Raw genomic sequence first — 24,358 nt, forward strand, 5'->3', positions numbered from 1 at the left:
ATATCATCATATTTTACTGCAGGTTTTCATACATACTGCTTAACACTTACTGAACACATGTTTAAAATGAATATGTAAAGTTTGACTTTAGCATTTTCTTCACCATCTCTAATTTTTAAAAATGCATGTTAATGTCTACTGAAAGGGCATGAAAGTGCCTTTGAGATAAAGCTCCTCATAAGGGATTGTTGCTTTGAAGTTCAAAGTTGTATTGTACCAGTTCAGCCTGACATGTAGTACTTTCCAGCATAGCTTCAACTTAGTTTTAGGTCCTAACCTTCCATTTTTTAGTCCATGAAAGTCCACTTTATCATTAGGTGCTCTAGGTAACTCATTTTCAAATATAGGGTTTACTGATGGGCTGATTAAGAATTTCCTGTAGCTTTTAAATATATACATTCCTGTCCTTGAGAATACCCTTGGAAATTCTGATTTCTAGGTCTGTTTGATCCTAACAACTTATGTATTTTTAATGTTCTGCCAAGAGCTTCTTGTGTGCAGCCAGTGATATACCAGATCAGCATTGCCTTCAGAAAACATGCAAGAGGCAGATAATATAATAACACAAGTAATTGTATTTCAAGGAAGAAAATATAACTACTTTCGACAAAGTGCAAACCAGAACTATGAAGGGAAGAAAAAGGGAAAGGGGAATAGCAGAGGTGAAGATTTATTAAACACCCACCGCATGCCAGGTTCTGTGCTAATATTTATACCTAGTTGGGTTTTAGGGGTGGAGGTGCAGAAAGAGGAAGCATGTTTAAACTGAACTGGACTGTTTGCTTTTACCAATTCAGGTTTAATCCCTTCTCACCTCTATAGACTCTGCCTTTGCTATTTTCTCAATAACAACAACAGAGACACTTAAAAAATGCTAAGTGCTAAATACTGTTCTCAGTACTTTTCATGCATTAAATGCATTTAATCCTCACATCTATAGTTTATAAAGGGGAAAACACAGGCACAGGTAACCTGCCCGAAGTCACCAAGCTGGAGAGTGGCAAAGCTAGGATTCAAGCCGGGGCAGCGCCCTTTCCTCAGTGGAGATGCCCATTTCGGGGTCCCTCTGCAGCGTTCGAGAACACTTAGGAAGCTTTTCCTGACTTCTTAATCCCTTCCATAGATTGAATTAATCTTTCCCTTTTCTGAACTCTTGCTATACTTTCTCAGTTTTCTCTTTGACATTTATATTTGTAGTACATACTATAATAATTTATGGCTTTAAAAAAAATCTCTCCTATTTGGCTAAGAGCTTGTGAAGGCAAGATTCAAATTTCATTTGTCTCTGTATACTGAACAATGCCCAGCACAAGACTGCACATGTGAAGGTGATGGCGGAATAAATTAACGCTCCTTCAATGTCTGAAAGGTTGTATTGGGCGGAAGGAATAAACTTGTTTAGTGGGAGAAGAATTAGGATCATTGGGAAGAAATCATGGGAAGGAATATTTGGGCTGACACTGGAAAGAACGTTCTGATGTGGCTTCTCAAAAGTGGAATGGGTTGTTTCCTGAGAGTGTGCCTTCTGTAGAGGCTGAGGGTGGGAAGCACGAGGAACAGCCCACAGCCCGATGGGAATGTTGTAAGGGGATTTGCCCATCTGTCGGAGCCTTAGATTTGATGAACTCTTAGATCCTTTCTAGTTCTAAGGTGCGCTGATTTCCCAATGGGGTGCGATTATTTCTCCTATAAATTCACATAGTTTTTAATGGTACATTTATTATTCTATCATGTGATTTTTACCTACATGTTTTAATGTTTTTAAAGGTATTATAAACTTAGGTTTTAAGGATTTGAGTGAAAATGAAATATAAGTAAATGGAATTTTAGCCCGGGGATCTAGCATACTGAGACCATGGCTTGGCTCTCTCCTGCTCTATGAGAGGTCCCCAAAACAACAGCAACAGCAATCTCTTAGGCCAATGGATGGCAGCGAGACCTAACTCCAATACTTACTCAAAAAAGTCTGTAAGTCTGTAAGGCCTGATAGCTTTTTACCAAAGCATCTATTTTACCTGTCATTGTATCTGTCCTACAAGCCACCCATCCTCATTCCTATTGCCTAGAATTTACATTTTTTCCACTGTGATGTAAGGGAAGGTAAGTTTTATCATTAGGCTCTAAAGAACATGCCCCAGTACCAGGAGAAAAGCAGCCCAAGAGAGAGTGTTTACTCTCGTACTATTGCCAGGGAGAGCTAGCTAGGAGCAGGTCCTGGCTTTTATTGTCTTGTCAAATCAAAGAACGAGAGAGAAGGATGATGTGCCTCTATATGCCATATTTTATTTTATTATTTTAAAAGCTTAACCGAGGTAAAATTAACATATTTCTAATATTTAAAATGTACAATGTAATAAGTTTTGACATTCATGTATACCTATGAAACCATCACCATAGTCAAGATAGTGAATGTAGCCATTGACCCCAAAAGTTTCCTCACATATACTTTTTTGTAATCCCTCCTACCCCTCATCCTGAAGCAGCCACTGATCTGCTTTTTTGTCACTATAGATTAATTTGCATTTTCTAGGGTTTTATATAAATGGTATCTTAAAGTGTGTGCTCTTTTTTTTTTGTTTGCAAAGTATTCATCCATGTTATTGCATGTATCAGTAGTTCATCCTCTTTTATTGCTGATTAATATTCCATTATATGGATGTACCATGATTCACTGTTGATGGATATTTGGGTTGTTTGTAGCTTTTGGCTATTATAAATAAAGCTGCTGTGAACATTCTTGTACAAATCTTTGTATGAACATGTATTATGCTTTCTCTTGAGAATATACCTAGGAGTGGAATGACGAGATGATATGCTAGATGTGTGTTTTAGAAGCTGTCAAACTGATTTCCAAAATAGTCATACCATTTCACATTCCCATTGGCGTTGTTCTAGTGAGAGTTCTAGTTCCTTCACATCCTCATCCGCACTTGGTATGGCCAGTCTTTAATTAATTTTTTTTTATTTACTGATTTTAGAGAGAGGAGGGGGGAGAGAGGAAAAAAGGGGGGATAGAGAAAGAGATAGATGGGGAAAGAGAGAGGAAATTTGTTGTCCCACTTATTAATGCATTCATTGGTTGACTCTTAAATGTGTCCTGGCCCAAGACTGAACCCGCAACCTTAGCATATTGGAATGACGCTCTTACAAGCTGAGCTGCCTGGCCAGGGCACGGTCAGCCTATTTAATGTTAGCCATTCTGATTAGTATATAGTGGCATCTGCTTGTGGTTTTAATATGCATTCTCCTGATGACTAATGATGTTGAGCATATTTTCATGTGCTTATTCAAATCCTTTGCCTGTTTTGGGAGTAAAATTGTTTTTTGTTGTTGAGTTTTGAGAGTTCTTCATATATTCTGTATGTAAGTTCTGTATCAGATATATGCTTTATAAAGATTTTCTCCAAGTCTGAGACTTCTCTTTTCATTCTCTTAGTAGTGTATTTTGAAGAACAGGGTTTTTAAAATTTTAGTTAAGTCCCATTTATCAGTTTGTTCTTTTATGGATTTACTTTTAGTATTGTATCTAAGTATGCTTTGTCTAACCAGGGTCACAAAGATCTTTTCCTGTGTTTCCTTCTGATGATTTATAGATTAAGTTTTACATTTAGATCTGTGATCAATTTTGAGTTAATTTTTACACAAAGTCTGGATCCAAATCCATATGCATTTTTATATGGATTTCTAGTTATAGCCCCATTTGCTGAAAAGCTATACTTTTTCCACTCATTGCCTTTGTCAAACATGAGTGGTTCACAAGTATATGGGCATCAATTCCAGATTCTCTCTTCTGTTAATATAGTTGTATGTCTTTATATAAGAACCATACTATTCTGATTATTAGAGTTTTTTTTTTAAGATTTGATTTATTTATTTTTAGAGAGGGAAGGGAGGGAGATAGAAAGAGAGAGAGAAACATCAATGTGCGGTTGCTGGGGGCTGTGGCCTGCAACCTAGGCATGTACCCTGACTGGGAATCAAACCTGTGACACTTTGGTTTGCAGCCCGCGCTCAATCCACTGAGCTACGCCAGCCAGGGATTACTAGAGTTTTTTAATAGTTATTGAAATTAGATGGCCTTAGCCCTCCAATTTTCTCTTTTCCCTCCAGTTTTTCTTTTTCAGAGTTGTTTGACTATTCTAGATCCTTTGTCTTTCCTGGCAAGTTTTAGAATCAGCTTATTGATTTCTACCAAAAATCTTCTTGGGATTTTTATTGGGATTATTTTGAATAGATAGATTTATATGAGGGAGAATTGACACCCAAACAATAGTGAGTCTTCTGACCCATGGACAAAATATGTAACTTCATTTATTTAGGTTGTCTTTAACTTTTCTTAGGAATGTATTATAGATTTTAGAGTACAGGTATTGCACTTCTTTCTTTTGTCTGATTTATCCTTAAGTATCTCATAGTTGTGATGCTATTGTAAATGGTATTTTTTCCATTTCCATTTTTCATTGCTAGTATGTAGGAATACAATAAAATTTTAAATATTCATCTCATATCCTTACTAAAACTCAATTCTAGTAGCTTTAAAAAATTCCATCCAGCTTTCTATATAGACAGGCAAATCATCTGTAATAAAGACGGTTTTATGTTTTTCCCTTGCGGTTATGAAATGGCCTTCTTTTTGATGCGTGGGTCACCGGCCAGCAGTGATCACGGAACGCTGTGGATGGCTCGTCGAAAACGTGAGAAAAAACATGCACGGAGACAGACTAGTTTTTGTGAAGTAGGGACGGAACAGCTACCCCCTCTAGTGGGGAGCACGCCAAATTACTGTCCAAACCTGCTTTTATTGGGCTCGTTTTGCATAAGAATTCAGGTAAAGCACATTACTCATTATGAGGAAGTAAGGATCAAACAATAGATAACAAGGAACTCTGAGGGTTTATTTTGAGTCAGGGTCAAAGAGCTGTAAGACTTTTAAGGAACAAACCAACTTCCTCCTTGGACCCTTCTCATTCAACTGAGAACATTCTAAACAAAGAAGGTTTCACAGGAATTTACATGTTCTTTCTTAGGCCTGATCACCCGGGGAATCCTCCCTTTTCAGCACAGAGCTGCACCACCCTGTCATTGTTTCAGGCTTAGGTGGAGCAAGGGAACTAAGACAACCAGGAGATAAGGAGATTTTCTCCCAGACTCTGAGGACTCAGGCTATGTCAAAGCCAAGGAGCAAGGGTCCATCACCCTCTTTTGCTGTAGCCCCCAAAGTCCTTTCTTGGGGGCCTCTCACGTGATTGTGCCTGTCTTAGGTCGTTCCCCCCTTGGGGACTCTTACCTGTCATTGGCTAACTGACCAAGCTTTGGGGTTCAGTTATGAATGAAGCAGCAGAAGCAGTGCTCCTGCCAGGGAGATAAGCTTTTGTCTCCTTGCTGGCTTGCGGTTCCAAGGGCGTTCCCTCAGCCTTAGCCTAGGCGGGGGTTTCAGCTTCTGATACCAGGCAGGGTGGTTCCCAACATCTTTTCTCTGGCAAGTCTGCCCTGAAATACACTTTGATTTAGTAGTGCCACTCCAGCTTTCAGATGTGAGTAGTGTTAAGATGGTATGTCCCCTTCCATCCTTTTACTTTTTTATGATTTGTGACTTTATATTTGTAAAAGTGCATTGGCAGCATTTACTTGGATCTTGCTGTTTTCTCTCTCTCCACTCTGACAATCTCTGCCTTTAGTTGGGATATTAGACCATTTACATTTCATGTGATTATTAATATGGTTAAGTTTGGATCTGTCTTGCTATTTGTGTTTTCTTGTCTCAGCTGTTTATTTCCTATTTCCACTCACCTTTAGACTTATTTTATGACTCTGTTTTTCTATATTTTGGTATAGTCTATCTTCAAATGATATTATATCACTTCACTGATAGTGAAAGAACCTTACAATAATACGCTTTCATCTCCTGTCCAGGCCTTATATTACAGTTGTGAATTTTTCTTTTATATATAGGATGGGGCAAAAGTAGGCTTACAGTTGTGAGTATGTGAAACATAGAGTTTATTTTTGTATTATTTATTAATTATTGTTTTATTTTCTGTACAAACAACTGTAAGCCTATTTTTGTCATACCCTGTATGTTGTGAACCCTGCAATAAATTTTTATTCTTGTTTAAAATTATCTTTTAAAGAGATTTAAACAATAAGAAAAAAAGCCTGTGTACTTACCCATGTAGGTACCCCTTCTAGGGCTCTTCACTATCTTGTTAGACAGTTTTTGCAGCAAAATGGTAGTAAAATGAATAATCAGGTTAAAAAAATTTTTCCCTCTAGAAGAGACTGTAAGAAGGGCGTTACAGTTTGAATATACTGCTTTGACAGGATGCCTGTTCCTGTGCCCATACAGAGTTTATAAACATATTCATGTTTGATTGTTTATTTTTTTCCAAGCACAGGGAAATTGTGGGTTAGTGCCAGAAGTTATCCAAGGGAGGAAATTTTTTTAAAAATATGCTCAAATAATTTATGCTTTTATAACATGCTTTCTTGGCAAGTGGATTTCTGAGGCCAGCTTTTGACTTTCACCCTTCACAGACCTAGGTTTTAGAAATACATAGTTGCTTCTCGGCCTTTTGGCTAAGATCAAGTGTAGAAATACAAGGATCACTGGTTTATTCTGAAGGTAAACAACCAGAAAGCTCAGTCAGTATATTTTCTCACAGATAACCATCTTTTGTCAAAAGCAAATAAATTACAACGAATGAGTTGATAATATGGATGTTTATTTTCTCCCTCCTTTTTTTTTTTGCCACATATGAATTAGGCAGATCATAAATAGAGATTCATTACAGTGTTCCACATCTTCTACAATGTCAGTTGTATGGTGAAATTGAAATTATTGCAAAATCTGTAAATGTTTCTAGTATTTATGCATATTCTTTTCCTTTTTCCCTGTCTCCCTCTCCCCTTCTCTGCCTGTCACCCTCCCCTCTCCCCCAGCCTTATCTCCCTCTCTCTCCCTCCCTCCCAGTCACCTGTCTCTCACTCTCCATATTGGCTGTCTTGAGCACTTCTTAGTCTCACTACCTAACTTTCTACTCCTTAAGCAGGCCATGTGCCTTCTTTGTACATGCTTATGTTTCTTTATGAAGCATTCTTTCTTTTGTTTTGCCTAGCTAGCCCCTCTTTATTCATAGAAGCTCAGTTTAGATGTCCAGTCATGTTGTACTCATTCCCTGATCTACCAAGGTATACGGGATATTCTCCCTCCGAGTGCTTGTAGCACCTGTGTGAATGCCTATGGCAGCATTATCAGACCATATTGTAAAAGCCTGCATTTTTATATCTCAAGATTATCAGCTTCATAAGGCCAAAGACCATGTCAGTCTTGTTTATTTCTGGATCTTCTGAGCCTTGTGTAGTGTCTGGCACAAAATAGATATTTAATAAATATTTGTTGGTTGGATGGAGAGATGGCTATCTAATTGGTTCATTGCATTTTTTACTAAGATATTATAAGCATTTTCCTAAACTGTTGAAAAAACTATAAAGATCATTTTAAATAGGAACATAGTAATTTGTCATATAGCATAATTCATATAACCATTTCCTAGTTATTTCACTTTCAGAGTAACTAATTTGTCACTGGTATAACGATGTGATGAACAGGTAGTTTCATTAAACTTTGCCTATGATTGTGTTGGGGAGGAAAGAAACTCCCTCTACCCTCAAGATTCTTTCCACTGGTCTAATAATTAAATCTGCATGAGGCAGATTAACAAGAGAAAATGACCAAACTTAATTATATGCATATGCGCAGGAATCCCACATACATGAGAAAGCCATACCCCACATAAATGAGAAGTTCAAAGCCAGAAAGGGGAAAATAAGGTATATGTGACACTCTGAGATAGGGAAGGAGATGTAAGGTGCCTGGGGCTTCAAAGGGGAGGAAGGTCACTGAGGACAATAAGAAGAGCAGGTGTTCAGTAATTAGTACAATAGTTTGACCTGCCAATAGCTCAAGAAAAGATTTCTGGTGATAACTCTTATTGTGGGCAAGGCCCTAATTTAAACTCTCTAAGGGACCTGGATGGTGTAGCTCAGTGGATTGAGTGTGGGCCTGCGAACCAAAAAATCACCGGTTCTTATTACCAGTCAGGGACATTCCTGGGATGTGGGCCAGGTCTCCAAGTATGGGGCATGCAAGAGGCAACTACACGTTGATCTCTCTCTCCTTCTCTTTCTCCCTCCCTTCCCCTCTCTAAACAAAGAAAGAAAGAAAGAAAGAAGATCTTTAAAAAATTCATTAAGAGAGAGGTAAAGTTTTTCATGAGCCTATAGGGTTTTTATTGCCTTCAACCTAAAATAAATCACATGCCAAAGTAGCACATTTGGGGAAGACCTGTTCTGAACCCCTACACTTGATTATGTCCATATAATGGTTTTCAAGGCATTTTAAAGGCTCTTAATAATTTGGTACATCGCTTTCCAAAAAGGTTGTACTGATTGGAACTTTCAACCATACTTTATGGGGGTGGCTGTCTTGCCATAGGCTCCCCAGAATGATTAGTTTCATTGTTAAACATCCTTACCAATTTGATTGGTTAAAATGGTATTGTTCTGTTTGATTTGATTAGAGTGAAACTGAATATTTTCTCAAATATTTGTGAACAATGTGTATTCTTTTGTGAAGAAGGCTGGCAGTATTTCCCCATTAGTGTGTCATAAGACAAGTTTGGATACTTTTTTTGTCTTACATATTTATTGACTATTTAAGATTTTTATTTGGCAGATTTCTAGTAAAACTGACCCAAAGTTTGGATATATTAGTAAAGTCATTCATTTTTATCTTCCTAATTAATATTCAAAATGTTCACAATTCAAAAAATTATTACAGGGTGTGGAATTACCTATTTTGAAAGTGTTCAAGATATATATTCTGTAAATATATAGACACTGTTTGGAAATGAGAAGTGGTATTTAAATTCTTTGAAGTTGGGGCTTATGGGACACTGTCCCAGATACTCAGGAGTCAGAAGTTGAGATGGGGGTGTGGGTGGAAGAACCGACACTGTCAGCAGACCAGTGAAGCTCTGCCTCCAGGAGGAGGAGACCGGTCTATCCTGATAGAGCACTCTTATCTCAGCTGTCCTCCAATAGCTGCTCTGGTAGAAAGATAAACAAATGTAAATCAGGAGACTTGGGTTCTAAATCTCATCTCTGGAATTAGCCTTGCCTTGTGCCCGGTCACAAATTACTTAATCTTCCAGTTTCTCAGTGCTTACATAATTAAGTCCCTCTCGGCTTTAAGAATCTTTGATTTTACTATCCAGGGGACAAAAACTGTTCTTGTGAATACAGAGCTATTCTTGTGAATAGCTATGTATAGGTTTGAAAAACAATTCATTCTTGTTGTGAACTATCTGGAGAAAATAATAGGAAAATTCCCCATACCAGCTACATTTTTTAGGGAACATGAACTCCCAAATCCTAGGTTTTCTTTTGATACATAAAAATGGTAAAATTAGTTAAATTATTTTTATGCCATTTTTCCTGGGCCAGGGAACTTTATATTCAGTGTTTTTTCTTTCAAACTGGCCAGAAAAGGACAGGTTGGATAAATTTAAACAGTGCAGAGAATTTCTTAAGCCTGCATTTGTCTAAATATAGAGATTACTTAAGAAAACTAGGTGCAAAACCATTAGTGCTTTTAAGAGAAATTATTTAAGCAAACGTTGTCGTAGCTTAATTAAATGCTTTAGTTAAAAGTCACAACTGAACATTCGGTAGCTCTTGTCTGGCTTAAGAAAGCTAGCTGTTGGTGCAGCTTTTCTGAAGCAACCGGCTCTGCCTGCTCTGTGTTCGATTTATTAGGTCTGGCTCAGTGCGCGGAGCTCTGCTGGCAGCTGAGAGGGGAAGCCGGAAGAAGACAAGTTCCTGGTGCAAAGGTTGCACTGCAGCACAATTTGGGCCTTGGAGGAGCTGTAGTTGTCACAATCTACAGGATGGGTTTTCCCGAAGCTGCCAGGTTAGTGTCATTCAGGGTTTTGTCTGACTTTTCACAGCTGATGACATTTTACATGTAAAAACTCCTAATTTTATTGTCTTAGTACTCAAAAAATAAGTATCTCGTCACATTGCCAATAGCATGGCTTGAAAACTTTAAAGCTGGCCATTATTTTTAAATTTAAGTAGCCTGAGGAAAATTTTGAAGCCGGGAAAGCTGGCTTTAGTGCGGGCTGCCACCCACCAGACCCAATAAGCAGAGAGACCGATTGAATCTTTGGGAGCTTTATTCACATAGTCTGCGACCTGAGAAGACGGCGGGTTTGTACACTAACAGACCATCTTAAATTCCATTTTAAACCGACACTTTTTATAAGAGGAAAAGTGCAGGTAAGGGGTTTAGAATCCAGGGAGAAAGTTAATCAGATAAAAGCTGCAGCATTCTTGCATCTGTGTCTTTGGCAGCCCGCGTCTCACCCTGAAGCCCGGTGGCTCCGATACCACCTTGAGTTGCTTGCAGTCCTCCTGAGGCACAAAGGTGGAACTGCTTCTGGTCTCCTGGAGTTAGGGTGGGTCACACCTCCAGTTCCTGAAACAGTAGCCTTTTTACATACATTGATTACTATGCTTACTAGTTACTACCTGAAACAAATTTTTTTCAACATTTGAGTCCCCCATCGATTTCATTGTAAAAGGAGCAGCACAGTCAAAAAAGAGTGCTGCTGAAGGAGAAAGCCAGAGCTGGCAGGGCACTTATGAGTGATTTTAATTTAGGTGGGTCGCTTTTTGGTTTCCTTTCCCACAATTTGCCTTTTCCCCATAGCTTAGGATGTTGTTTGGACCTCTGCCAAGTTTATTTCTTAATCAAGTTCTCACTGCTGCTAGAATCTTTTTAATTGCCTCTTGTTGATTTTCTTCTTGTCCTTGTTAAAGAAATACTTGTGTTCCTCTAAGCACCTTTCTCCCCAAGCCTTTCAAGATTTCCTCCTAACTTGCTTTTCTCTTTGAGAGCTACTCCCCATTTCTAGAGGAAAAAGTCCCTCTTCCTTTTCAAGGCCCAGCTTTCCTCTTTGCCTGCTTTTCTTTCCAACAACTTTCTGTAACTTCGTTGCAAAAACTATATATACCCTCTCCCTTTTGAATCTTTCCACCTTTGCCTTTCCATTGACTCCTTTTCCCTCTTTGAGCAAACACATTCAGGTCTTTCGTATTCCAAAAAAGTCTGTTTTTCCCTTTGCCTTAATTATTCTTTTTCATGCTGAGCCTTTTCTATTGCGCCACCTTTGTTTTTCCATGCTGAAATATCTTACAATAGTTTCTGATCTCATCACTGAGGTCAGGTAAGGAGGCCACCAGTGATCTGATAATGAAATGGTGACAGGTCCCTGTCTTTATGTTTCATATTTATTTTCATTAACCCTACTGTAGCTTTCAATTCTAATTGGCTCCTTTTTATTTTCCTGAAATTCTTGGGGATTATTTCTTCATACTTTGTTTCCACAAGGATATGCAACACACTTCATTATTCTGATGTTTTGCAAGTTCTTGAGTGTATTCTGTCCTTGCACTCTTCTTTCTCTGCCTGGACTACCATTTCTATTGTGGAAATTCTTTCTTTTAAGGCCCAGTACAGGTACCATCTCCTTTAAATATCCACAGCGCTCTGCCTCTTGGGTCCCTATCCAGGTTTGGTTTAGTTGAACTCTATCCTTTTGTTTTTAATCCCATTTGTTACATGAGATCTTTGAGGCTTAAGACTGACTGACTTCTCCCACCCTTCTGAGGCTCTTTCTCATAGTGGCTAAATGTTTACTGAATTAAACCAAATAAAAAGATGTTAAGAGGTTGAATTTTAAGTTTCTCCCTAAATCTGATTCATTGATTCTTCACTGTCCTTTGGAATTCCATCCACTTCATATTTGGAGTTGAAAACCCTCAGTGAAAGCCAAAGTATAAAGAGCTACCAGAGTCAGAATATTAGTGCAGCTATCGAATTAGCTTAAAACAGAAGGTAATGCATTTTGGGCAATAAATTATATTTTAAATATAGAATTCTCATAGTTCTTTTATTTTTCAGGAAACAAAATAATTGAGATACAGAATTGTTCACATTAAGCAAGGTTGATATTTGATATTTCTGGGAAGGCAGAAGTACCCCCCCCCCCCCCCCCGAGATAATATGTTAATGACAAAAATTGGTTTGAAATATTTAAAAATATTGATAGTTTAAAAACAATTTTTTCCCAAGGTGATCACTGATTTTTTTATTGTACATTTTTTGTATACTTTATTGATTATGCTGTTACAGTTGTCCCAATTTTTATTCCGTTTGCCCTCCTCTGACTGGTATCCCCCTTTAGTCTAGCAATCCCCGTCTTAGTTTATGTCCATGGGTTGTGCATGTAAGTTCTTTGGCTTCGACATTTCCTATGCTGTTCCTAACATCTCCCTGTCTATTTTGTTCCTAACAAATTACACTTCTTAATCCCTGCACTAGTTCCTCCTTTTTCCCCCATCTCCCCTTCCCAGCTGATAACCCTCCAAATGATCCCTATACCTATGATTCTGTTCCTATTGTGGTTGTTTGCTTCGTTTGTTTTTGTTTTTTATTTTTTAGATTCAGCTGTTGATAGTTGTGAGCTTGTTGTCATTTTAATGTTCATGGTTTTGATGATCTTTTTCTTAAATAAGTCCCTTTAACATTTCGTGTAATAATGGCTTGGTGATGATGAATTCCTGTAGGTTTACCTTCTCTGGGAAGCACTATATGCCCTTCCATTCTAAATGCCATCTTTGCTGGATAGAGTAATCTAGTTTGTAAATCCTTATTTTTCATCACTTTGAATACTTCTTGCCAGCCCCTTCTTGCCTGTAAGGTTCTTTTGAGAACTCACCTGACAGTCTTATGGGAACTCCTATGTAAGTAACTCTCTGCTTTTCTCTTGCTGTTTGTAAGATTCTCTCTTTATCTTTAATCCTTGGCATTTCAATTATAATGTGTCGGTATGGTCCTCTTTGTGTCCAACTTGATTGGGATTCTCTGCGCTTCCTAGATTTGCACGTCTATTTCCTTCGCCTAATTAGGGAAGTTTTCTTTCATGATTTTTTCAAATAGATTTCCAATTTCTTTCTCTTTCTGGCACTCCTATGATATGAATGTTGGACCTCTTGAAGTTGTCCAAGAGGTTGCTTGTACTATCCTTGTTTTTTTGGATTCTTTTTCCTTCTTATTGTTTTGATCGGTTGTTTTTTGCTTCCTTATGTTCCAAATCATTGGTTTGATTCTCAGCTTCATCCACTCGACTGTTGTTTCCCTTTAAAATGTTCTTTATTTCAATTAGTGGATCCTTCATTTCTAACTGGGACTTTTTTGTGCTGCTGAGGTCCTCACTAAGTTCCTTGAGCATCCTTATTAACAGTGCTTTGAACTCTGCATCTGATAGATTGCTTATCTCCATTTCATTTAGTTCTTTTTCTGGAGGTTTGATCTGTTCTTTCATTTGGGCCCTATTTCTTTGTATTCTCATGTTGTCAGCCTCCCTGTGTTTGTTTCTATGTATTAGGTAGAGCTGCTTTGACTCTGTGCCTTAGTAGCGTGGCCTAATATGGTAGGTGTCCTTGTAGGGTCCAGTGGCACAACCTCTTCTATCATGAAGCCAGGTATTCAAGGTGTACCCTTCTAGTGGGCTGAGTATACCTTCCTCTTATAGTTGAGCCTTTGTTGTTGTTGGCAGATCATTGGGAAGGATTTACCAAAGGTTAGTCAGCTGCAAGGACTGGCTGGCGGTGATTACTGCTCTACCCTCCTTTGCCCTCTGTGGAGGATCAGCAGTGCTGAGTCAGGGTGGTGGTGCTCAGAAGTGGTCTGTAGCTGTCCACTGGGTGTTCTGGCCCTGGGGTTCCCTGGGTGGTGCAGGCCAAGGTCATCCCCCACCTGTGTTTTGTCCATGGCACCCTTCCTGAGCTATAAAGCAATCTGAGAAGGTTGCTGCTTGTGCTGGGTTTGGAGATTCCCAGGCAAAGCCAAGCTGTGAAACTAATCTGGCTGCTGCTAGTGTCTGTCCTGGGGCTCACTGAAGCCAGTCTTTGCTTGTTTGATAGGATTTAGGAAGGTGTGAAGACTGTGAGGCAAGACCCACTATTCATATGGAAAAGCAATTTAGGTGGCCCCATAAGTTGGGTGAGGTGGAGCCTCTGGGGATCTCCCAGGTGGGTCAAACTGCGTTAGCCAGGTTGATGGAGCCTCAAATATGGCATGAGCCTGCCAGCTCTGTGGCTTGTGTAGCGGGGGGGGGGGGGGGGCTCAGAGAAGGGACAATCTTCTCTGCTCACCACTTCCATCTTTCCCAGTATGCCACTGGTGCCCTTTAAGGTGCCACCCCGAGCTAGAGCTCAGAGGGGGAGTGAATCTGAGTAGGTGAGTCTGTGTGTATGGGAGCTCTGGTTTTTGCAATCAGAAGTTGTGGGGATTTATCTTCTGGCACTGGAACCCTGGACCTGGTGTGTGGGCCTGGGACTCATCAACTCCAAGATACCCTTCCTGAATTTTTGTCTACCACATGTCAATGTGAGACCAGCGAGTCTGTCTCCAGCCCTCCAGCAGTCTGGATGGATCTATCTGTCTGGATGGATGTGGTTTCTTTAATTCTGTAGTTGTCAGACTTCCATTCAGCTTGATTTCTGACAGTTGAGTGATGGTTGTTCTATATTTTAGTTGTAATTTTGATGTGGTTGAGTGAAGAGGTGAGTCATGTCTGCCTGTGCCACCATCCTGACTGGAAACCAAGACGCTGATAGTTTTAGTGATAAAAAAACTCACTCCAGAGGCCAAAATTGGGAAAATGGTTCTAATTCTGATGGTGCAAATATAGTTTTAAGATGAGGTTGTGCCTTGGTTTTAAACGAAATAATTTTAATGTACACATTGCACATGGTTCGATTTGCTTAGTTCCTCATTTAGCTAACTTTTAAAAAATATATATATTTTAAAGAATTCATTTATTTTTAGACAGAGTGGAAGGGAGGGAGAAAGAGAGGGAGAGAAACATCAATGTGTGGTTGCCACTTGAGTGCCCCCAACTGGGGACCTGGCCTGCAACCCAGGCATGTGCCCTGACTGGGAATTAAACCAGCAACCCTCTGGTTTGCAGGATATTGCTCAGTCTACGGAGCCACACCAGCCAGGAGTCGTTTAGCTAATTTTGATGGAGCAACTGCTATATGCTTAGGGCCCCCAAGTATGGTCCTCTGAGTATGTGGAGAAGGCAAACATAGTCATACTTTTTTTCCCAAAATGCTGTAGAAGCCCAAAGGAAGAAGTTATGTTGAAGAATGTAAATTTGAACCCAGATGACCAGTATTGCCCAACAAAAGGATAAAGGAAGGGCATTTCAGGCCTGTACAGAGATTTGAAAATAGATATGAAAATAAAAGGAGGTCTACTCTCTACCCACAGCACAGCTAGTGTGGGTAGAGAGTAGATTCTTTTGTATATGGGTAGAGGGTCAGTGAGTAGTGTGTAGGTAGCCACAGATTGGATGATGATTTTGAAATGATGTTTAGGAGTTTGGAACTTATCCTACAGAATGTAAGTTTTAGCAAGACATCATGTGATTATATACTGCTTTAGGTAGATCTGTCTGGTACATTATTTTGAGTTGAATGGTAGAGAGAGCAGAGGCCAGAGATCCTTAGAAGGCAGTTGTACTCTGGGTAAAAAAATGTTTGGTGCTGGGACAGGCCCTGTGCAAATGAGTGGAGAGGTCATGTCTCAGAACCATGACCAGTTGCACTTAATTTACAGTTAAACTCTTTAATTTACACCAATTTTGTATATGCATATTGACTTTGTATTATAACATCCTATTTGTTTTATGTGAATGGGGAGCTTTTATGATACAGAGGATAAATTTACATTCTGTAATCTCTTAATCTAAAACTTTTTAAAAGATTTTATTTACTTATTTTTAGAGAGAGGAGAAGGGAGGGAGAAAGAGAGGGAGAGAAACATTTATGTGTGAGAGACACACCAATTGGCTGCCCCCAACCAGGGACCTGGCTAGCAACCCAGGCACGTGCCCTGACTGGGAACTGAACCAGCGACCTTTTGGTTCACAGGCTGACACTCATTCCACTGAGCCACACCATCCAGGACAGAAACTTATTTTTAAAATCCAACTTTGTTTTGTTTTTTCCATTTTTAAATTAGGTATAATTTATATACAGTAGAAATCACCCTTTTTAGTGCACAGTTCTGCAAATTTTGACAAACATATATAGTCATATCTCTACCATCATAGTCAAGATACAGAACAGTTTCATCAAACCCCCAAATTCCTTGTTCACCTTAGTAGCCACCTTTCTCCCTACACCCCAGCCTCTGGCAACAACGGACCTGCTTTCTGCTCAAATAGTTTCCCCTTTTCAAAATACCATGTGAATAGAATCAAAAGCCTTTCTTTCACCTAACGTATTACCCTTGAGATTCATTTATGTTATTGTGTGTGTCATTAAATAGTTTCTTTTTATTGTTGAGTGGTATTCCATTGTATGGCTGTACCAGAGTTTGTTCCTTGGTTGAAGTATGTTGGATTGCTCTTTTTTTTTTAACATGGAAACTATCTAATTGGCTTGAAAGTTTAACTCAACAGATAAAAAAGCCTAAGTGATATAAGAAGTTAACATGGGAAGTAAAATTTGTCTCCATGTAATGGTTACACCTGCATGCGTGCTCATGAGCAAGGACTCTGAAGAGCAGTGTGAAAAAATGGATATAGGGAACTTGTTGAAATGGTGGGATTGTAGGTGATTAGCTTTTTCATTTACTAGGTTTCTATTTTAACTAGAACCCTTTTTTTTGACATAACTTCACACAGGAAAAATTACAGGAATAACACAAGGAACTGCCAGGTGTCTTGTGTTCAGATTCACCAGTTGTGTATATTTTGCCCCATTTGCTGTATCATTTTTTTCTGTACATGCATTTATAGATGCGTATGTGTTTTTCTGAGATATCTGAAAGTTGGAGACATCATGCTCCTTTGTCCGTAAATATTTCAGTGTGCATTTCTAAAAACAAGGCTGTTCTAATACTTAACCACAGTAAAGTTTAAAAAATCAGGAGATTTAATATTTATACAGTATTATTACCTAATCCAAAGAACTTATTCACAGTTCACCAGCTGTCCCAATAACACCTTTATAAAAGATACCATAATCTTTCTTTTTATCCTCTTTGTCCAGAACCCATTCCAGGATTCTGAATGCATTTATCTGTCTTGTCTCTTTTGTTTCCTTCTACTCAAACAATCCCTTAGCCTTTCTGTACATTTCTTTACCTTGACTTTTCAAAGACTAAGTACATCCTCGAAGAATAGAGTGTCCCTCGATTTGCATTTATCTGATGTTTCCTCATAATTAGATTCAGGTCATACATTTTTCACAGGAATACCACTGAAGTTGTGTCCCCCTTAGCTTATCGTATCTGGAAGCACATGATGTTGGTTGTCTCATGTTGGTGATTTTTATTTTTATTTATTTTTTAAAGATTTTGTTTATTATTTTTTTAATTTTAGGCAGGGGGAAGGGAAGGAGGATGAGAGGGAGAGAAACATCAATATGTGGTTGCCTCTCATGCACCCCCGAAAATGGGTACCTGGCCCTCAACCCAGGCATGTGCCCCAACTGGGAATTGAACCAGCGACCCCTGTGGTTCGCAGACCAGTGCTCAATCCACTGAGCCACACCAGCCAGGGCCATATTGGTGATTTTTAACTTTGATACTTGGTTAAGGTGGTGTCCATGTTTTTCTCTGAAAAATTACTGATTTTTTTTAGTTTTTAAGTTAATTTGTTGAGATGTTTGAGATATATAAATATCCTTATTCCTCCTCAAACTTTTACACCTTGCCTATTCATTTTAGCATCTATTGATGATTTTTCCCCTTATGCCATCATTCCTGGCATTTTACTGTAAGGAAGAGTTTCATTTTTCACCATTTTAACATTTATTTCTATCTATAGTTATTTTTCTATTAATAAACATATCAGTATGAACTCATGAATTCTTTTTTCGTTCAGTAGATTATAATTTATTATTATTGCATTTGATCCTTGAAACGTCCCTGCTTTGGCCAGTGTGATTTCCTTGTAGCTGACTCACATTGTCTCATGATTCCTTTTAGTGCTTGCTTTTTAGCTCAAGAAGATATTCCAAGCTCATCCTGTACTTTCTGTGCTATAGCCTTTGCATCAGCCATTTCTCCAAGGGTGCCCAGATCCTTTTAGTGGAGGGTGGTGTTTCAAAACCACACTGTAGCTGCTAGCTGAATGCTTGTTTTGATTACTTGTAGGCCTTCTCAGAGGACACAGTGGATACGCACACACACACATACACACACAATTTAATTTCATTTTTAAAGAGATATTTAAGGACTACATGTAAAAACCGTATGTGGTTTTTATCTGTTTCCATAGTAATGTAGCCACCGTTTAGTTAACAGTTAGAATGAAGAAATTACACAACTACTTAAATGTCACCTCTCTGCAATATCTCTTTAAATTTTTTATAGACTGGAATTATCAGAGAGGCAGTGTTGATCAGTGAAAGGAGCAATCCATCAGCCTTCCTTCACACGCCCTGCTTTGGGCATGTTAACTTAACCTTTTCCTCAGAAAAGAGTGAAAGTATTTATTCAGGGATTAGAAGACACATAAAAAAATACCTGCCAGGCCCTGGCCAGGTAGCTCATTTGGACAAAATGTCATCCCAGTACGCTGAGGCTGCGAATTCAGTCCCTGGCCAGGGCACATGCAAGAACCCACCAGCGAATGCCTAAGTGAGGGGGACAGCAGGTTCATGTCTCTCTCTCCTTTTCCTCTCTTTCTCTAGAATCAATGGGGAAAAAAAAAAACCCTGCCATACATTGTAGTCGCTCAATTAAATGTTGATTTCTTTTTTTTGTTGTTTTTGTTTTGTTTTTTTTGTTTTTTTTTTGTTTTTTATTTATTAAATATATTTTATTGATTATGCTATTACAGTTGTCCCATTTCCCCCCTTCTCTCCCCTCCACCCTGTTCCCCCCCCCCCCCCCAATTTCCCCCTTTAGTTCATGTCCATGTGTCATACTTTTGAGTTCTTTAGTTTCTACATTTCCCGTACTATTCTTGCCCTCCCCCTATCTATTTTCAAACTACATTCTATGCTACTTATTCTCTATACCTTTTCCCCCTCTCTCCTCCTCCCACCCCCCTGCTGCTAACCCTCCATGTGCCCTCCATTTCTGTGGTTCTGTTCCTGTTCTAATTTGTTTACTTAGTTTCTTTTGGTTTTGCTTTAGGTGTGGTTGTTGATATTTGTGAGTTTGCTGTCCTTTTACTATACATGTCTTTTCTTTATCTTCTTTTCTTAGATAAGTCCCTTTAGCATTTCATAAAATAAGGGCTTGGTGATGATGAACTCCTTTAACTTGACCTTATCTGAGAAGCACTTTATCTGCCCTTCCATTCTAAATGAGAGCTTTGCTGGATAGAGCAATCTGGGGTGTAGGTCCTTGTCTTTCATGACTTGGAATATTTCTTTCCAGCCCCTTCTTGCCTGTAAGGTCTCTTTGGAGAAATCAGCTGACAGTCTGATGGGAACTCCTTTGTAGGTGACTGTCCCCTTACCTCTTGCTGCTTCTAGGATTCTCTCCTTCGTTTTTACCTTGGCTAATGTAATTATGATGTGCCTTGGTGTGTTTCTTCTTGGGTCCAACTTCTTTGGGGCTCTCTGAGCTTCTTGGATTTCTTGGAAGACTGTTCCCTTTGCCAGATTGGGGAAGTTCTCCTTTATTATTTGTTCAAATACGTGCTCAATCTGTTGCTTTTCCCCTTCCGATTCTGGTACCCCTATAATTCGGATATTGGAACGTTTAAAGGTGTCTTGGATGCTCTTAATCTTTTCCTCAATTTTTTGAATTCTTATTTCATCATGCTTTCCTGCTTGGTTGATTCTATCTTCCTTCTGGTCCACTGTATTGTTTTGAGACTCATATTCCTTCCTTTCACTATTGGCTCTCCTCTGCGTGTCTTCCTGCATCTGTTTTATGGTAATCTGCATTCTTTCATCTAGATTTTGTCCAAAATCCACCAGTTCCGTGAGCTTTCTGATCACCAGTGTTTTGAACTGCGCATCTGATAGATTGGCTAATTCTTGGTCGCTCAAAAGGATGAGTCCTGGGGGACTGATCTGCTCTGTTGAAAACATAGTTTTTTTTTTTTTTTTTCCGTCTCTCCTTTTTTTTTTTTTCCCGGTCTGGTTGCTCTTGTTACGGTGGGGGGCGGAGCCTTAGGTGCTCACCAGGGCTGGGCACCCCGGTCGCTAGATTGTGACGTTATATGTGGGGGCGGGGCGGGGCGGGAGCGGGGCGGGAGAAAACAATGGCGGTAGTTCCGTTTCCCTGGACTCAGACCCTTGTCTGGGCTTCCGGGCCGCGAGTTCTGCCCTGGTCCACAATCGCTGCCCCTCTGGGTCTGCCAGCCGCAGCTTGAGTACTCAGGGATCACCGCTGCCTTCTTACGCGCCTGATGGCTTTTGCGCCAATTTCTCGCCAAACCTTCCCCCGACCTCCGCGCGCCGCCGACCTGAGCCAGCCCCACGCCCACCGGCTCGGCTTCTCCTACCAGTCCGGATGAATGTGTCTACTTCAACTTCTTGGCTGTCCGACTTCCATTCAGATAAATCCTCTGCCGGATCTGGGTGTTATTCTGATAGTAAATTATTGGTGTAAATTATTGGTTTTCTAATCTTGGTTGTACGAGGAGGTACGGTGTGTCCACCTATTCCTCCATCTTGCCGGAAGTCGGAAAAGCTTTTTGAAAATGTTGATTTCTGATCTCCCTGTGCATTTTCCTTTTTTTCTATTTCTCTAGTGTTTGTCACAGATCAAATGGTTGAAAATTGTTTTAGTATTAAATTATAAATATCAGCTAGGGGTTTGGAAAAAATGACCTTTTTAAAATTTTTTTTAATTTAAAAAAATGTATTGATTATGCTATTACAGTTGTCCCACTTCCCCCTTCACTCCCCTCCACCCTGTACCCCCTCTCTTCCCACCCATATTCCCCCCTTAGTCATGTCCATGTGTCATACTTAAAAGTCCTTTAGCTTCTACATTTCTCATACTATTCTTACCCTCCCCCTGTCTATTTTCTACCTACAATCTGTGCTACTTATTCTCTGTACCTTTTCCCCCTCTCTCCTCCCCCCACTCCCCTGTTGCTAACCCTGCATGTGATCTCCATTTCTGTGGTTCTGTTCCTGTTCTAGTTGTTTGCTTAGTTTCTTTTGGTTTTGCTTTAGGTGTGGTTGTTCATAATTGTGAGTTTGCTGTCCTTTTACTATACATGTTTTTTTTTTAAATCTTCTTTTCTTAGATAAGTCCCTTTAACATTTCATAAAATAAGGGCTTGGTGATGATGAACTCCTTTAACTTGACCTTATCTGAGAAGCACTTTATCTGCCCTTCCATTCTAAACCAAAGCTTTGCTGGATAGAGTAATCTGGGATATAGGTCCTTGTCTTTCATGACTTGGAATACTTCTCTCCAGCCCCTTCTTGCCTGCAAGGTCTCTTTGGAGAAATCAGCTGACAGTCTGATGGGAGCTCCTTTGTAGGTGACTGTCCCCTTATCTCTTGCTGCTTCTAGGATTCTCTCCTTCATTTTTACCTTGGCTAATGTAATTATGATGTGCCTTGGTGTGTTTCTTCTTGGGTCCAACTTCTTTGGGACTCTCTGAGCTTCCTAGACTTCCTGGAAGTCTATTTCCTTTGCCAGAATGGGGAAGTTCTCCTTTATTATTTGTTCAAATACATTTCAGTCTGTTGCTCTACCTCTTCCCCTTCTGGTACCCCTATAATTCGGATGTTGGAACATTTAAAGATGTCTTGGAGGTTCCTGAGCTTCTCCTCATTTTTTTGAATTCTTATTTCTCCATTCTTTCCTGTTTGGTTGTTTTTTCCTTCCTTCTGGTCCACTCTATTGTTTTGAGTCCCAGTTTCCTTCCCATCACTATTGGTTCCCTGTGCATTTTCCTTCATTTCTTTTATGGTATCCTGCATTTGTTCATCTAATTTGTGACCAAAATCAACCAATTCTGTGAGCTTCCTGATCACCAGTGTTTTGAACTGTGCATCTGATAGGTTAACTATTTCTTAGTCGCTCAAAAGGATGAGTTCTGGGGCACTGATTTGTTCTTCTGTTTGAGCCATCTCTCTCTCTCTCTCTCTCTCTCTCTTTGTTTGGTCTGGTGGCTCCTGTTACGGTGAGGGGCAGAGCCTTAGGTGTTCACTGGGGCTGGGCACCTCAGTCGCTAGATTGTGACATTGTATGTGAGGGCAGGGTTGAGAGGGAACAATGGCAGAGGCTCCGTTCTCCGTGGGACTTCAGTCCCTTCCCTGGGATCCTGGATTGCGTGCTCTGCCCTGCTCCACAATCGCTGCCTCACTGGGTCTGCTAGCTGCCGCTTGCGTATTCAGGGTCCACCTGCTGTGATCTTGTGCGCCCCGGGTGCCTTACGCGCTCCCAGTTGCCTTATGCGCCCAATTCTCCCTGTTCTCCACGCTGCAACCCGCACCTGGCTGCTCGTCTCCGCCCCTCCTACCGGTCTGGATGAACGAGTCTACTTCAACTTCTTGGCTGTCTGACTTCCATTCAGATAAATTCTCTTGTCAGTTCTGGGTGTTATTCTGCCTCTAAATTGTTGTTGTTCCAATCTTGGTTGTGCGTGGAGGTACGGTACGTCCACCTATGGCTCCATCTTCGGGAAAAATGACCTTTACTGGTTAGTTCGGAATGGGGAACATACCTAACTCCTTGAAGCCCACTGTTTGGCTCTTTCAGCAGGATTTCTGTTTGTGATTGGACCTTGTGCCTTCTCTGAGGTTGAGGGCAGTTGCCGACTGCAAATGAACCTTACTCCCTGGACCTTGTGCGCATTGGACAATCATCTCTACTTAGAACACACTGATTGCTGGTAAAATGTGGGGTTTAGCTATGGAGATGTGATTACAATGTAGGATTCTATATTCTTCCTGAACACTAAGAATAATAGCAACCACTTAGAAAATTTTTTAAACATCTTTATTGAGACATAGTCATATGCTACACAATTCATCCATTCTAAGTATACATTCAGTGGTTTTTAGTGTATCACAGAGTTGCACAATCATCACCACAATCAATTTTAGAACATTTTCATCACCCCAGAAGAACCCCGTGTACCCACTAGCAGTCACTCCCCAGCCCCTGTCCTTGCAGGCTCTGGCGACCACTAAGCTACTTTCTGTCCTTATGGATTTGCCTATTCTGGACATTTCATATAAATTGAGTCATACAATATGTGGCCTTTTGTGACTGCTGCTTTCATTTAGTATAATGCATTTAAAGGTCACCATGTTGCAGGAATGAATGTGGTACAGGCAGACCTCAGAGGTATTGCAGGGTCAGTTTAGACCCCCACAGCAAAGTGGGTATCACAATAAGCAAGCACAGAATTTTTTGGTTTCCCAGTGCATATTAAAGTTGTGTTTACAGTATGCTGTAGTATAAGTGTGCAATAGCATTATGTCTAAAAAAACAATGGACATCCCCTAATTAAAAATACGCTGTTCTGTAGTGTATTGAGTGTACAATAGCATCATATCTAAATACATATCTTAATTAAAAAATACTTTTCTGTGAAAAAATGCTATCATCTGAGCCTTCAGTAAGTTGTCATCCTTTTGCTAGCGTAAGGTGCTGCCTCAGTGTTGATAGCTGCTGACCAGTCAGGTGGGTGGTTGCTGAAGACCAGTGGCTGGCAGTTTCTTAAAGTAAGCCAATGATGAAGTTCGCCACGTGGATGGACTCTTCCGCTCACCAACGATTTCACGTGATGCTGCTTGATAGCATTTTACCCACAGTAGAATTTCTTTCAAAATTGGATTTAGTTCTCTCAAACCCTGCCATTGCCCTGTCAGCCAAGTATATGAAATACTCTCAAGTATTTCAACAGTCTTCATGGCTTCCTCACCAGGAGTAGATTCCATGCCCAGAAACCACTTTCTTTGCTTACCCATAAGAAGAGAAGCAACTCCTCATCTATTAAAGTTTCATCATGAGACTGCAGTAGTTCAGGCTCACCTTCAGGCTCCACTTCTAATTCTAGGTCTCCCGCTATTTCTGCCACATCTGCAGTTGCTTCCTCCACTGGACTCGTGAACCCCTGAAAGTCGTTCACGAGGGATAGAATGAACTTCCCAACTCCTGTTAATGCTGATATTTTGACTTGTTTCCATGAATCACAGATGTCCTTAATGGCATCTAGAATGGTGAATCCTTTCCAGAAGGTTTTCAATTCCTTTGCCCAGATCCATTAGAGGAATCACTATG

General features: G+C 39.9%; 1 protein-coding gene across 2 annotated transcripts in view; it reads left to right on the forward strand.

Moving 5' to 3' along the window:
• Positions 1 to 24,358, forward strand: part of SCP2 (sterol carrier protein 2) — a 109,203-nt gene that overhangs the window by 59,525 nt on the left and 25,320 nt on the right. For both annotated transcript variants that reach the window (XM_028512511.2, XM_028512512.2), the window contains exon 12: positions 9,817 to 9,970. In XM_028512511.2, the coding sequence (XP_028368312.1) occupies positions 9,817 to 9,970 (154 nt within the window). The remainder of the gene's footprint in view (positions 1 to 9,816; positions 9,971 to 24,358) is intronic.

Source organism: Phyllostomus discolor, chromosome 5 (assembly GCF_004126475.2).
Source record: "Phyllostomus discolor isolate MPI-MPIP mPhyDis1 chromosome 5, mPhyDis1.pri.v3, whole genome shotgun sequence".
NCBI classification, from domain to species: Eukaryota; Metazoa; Chordata; class Mammalia; order Chiroptera; family Phyllostomidae; genus Phyllostomus; species Phyllostomus discolor.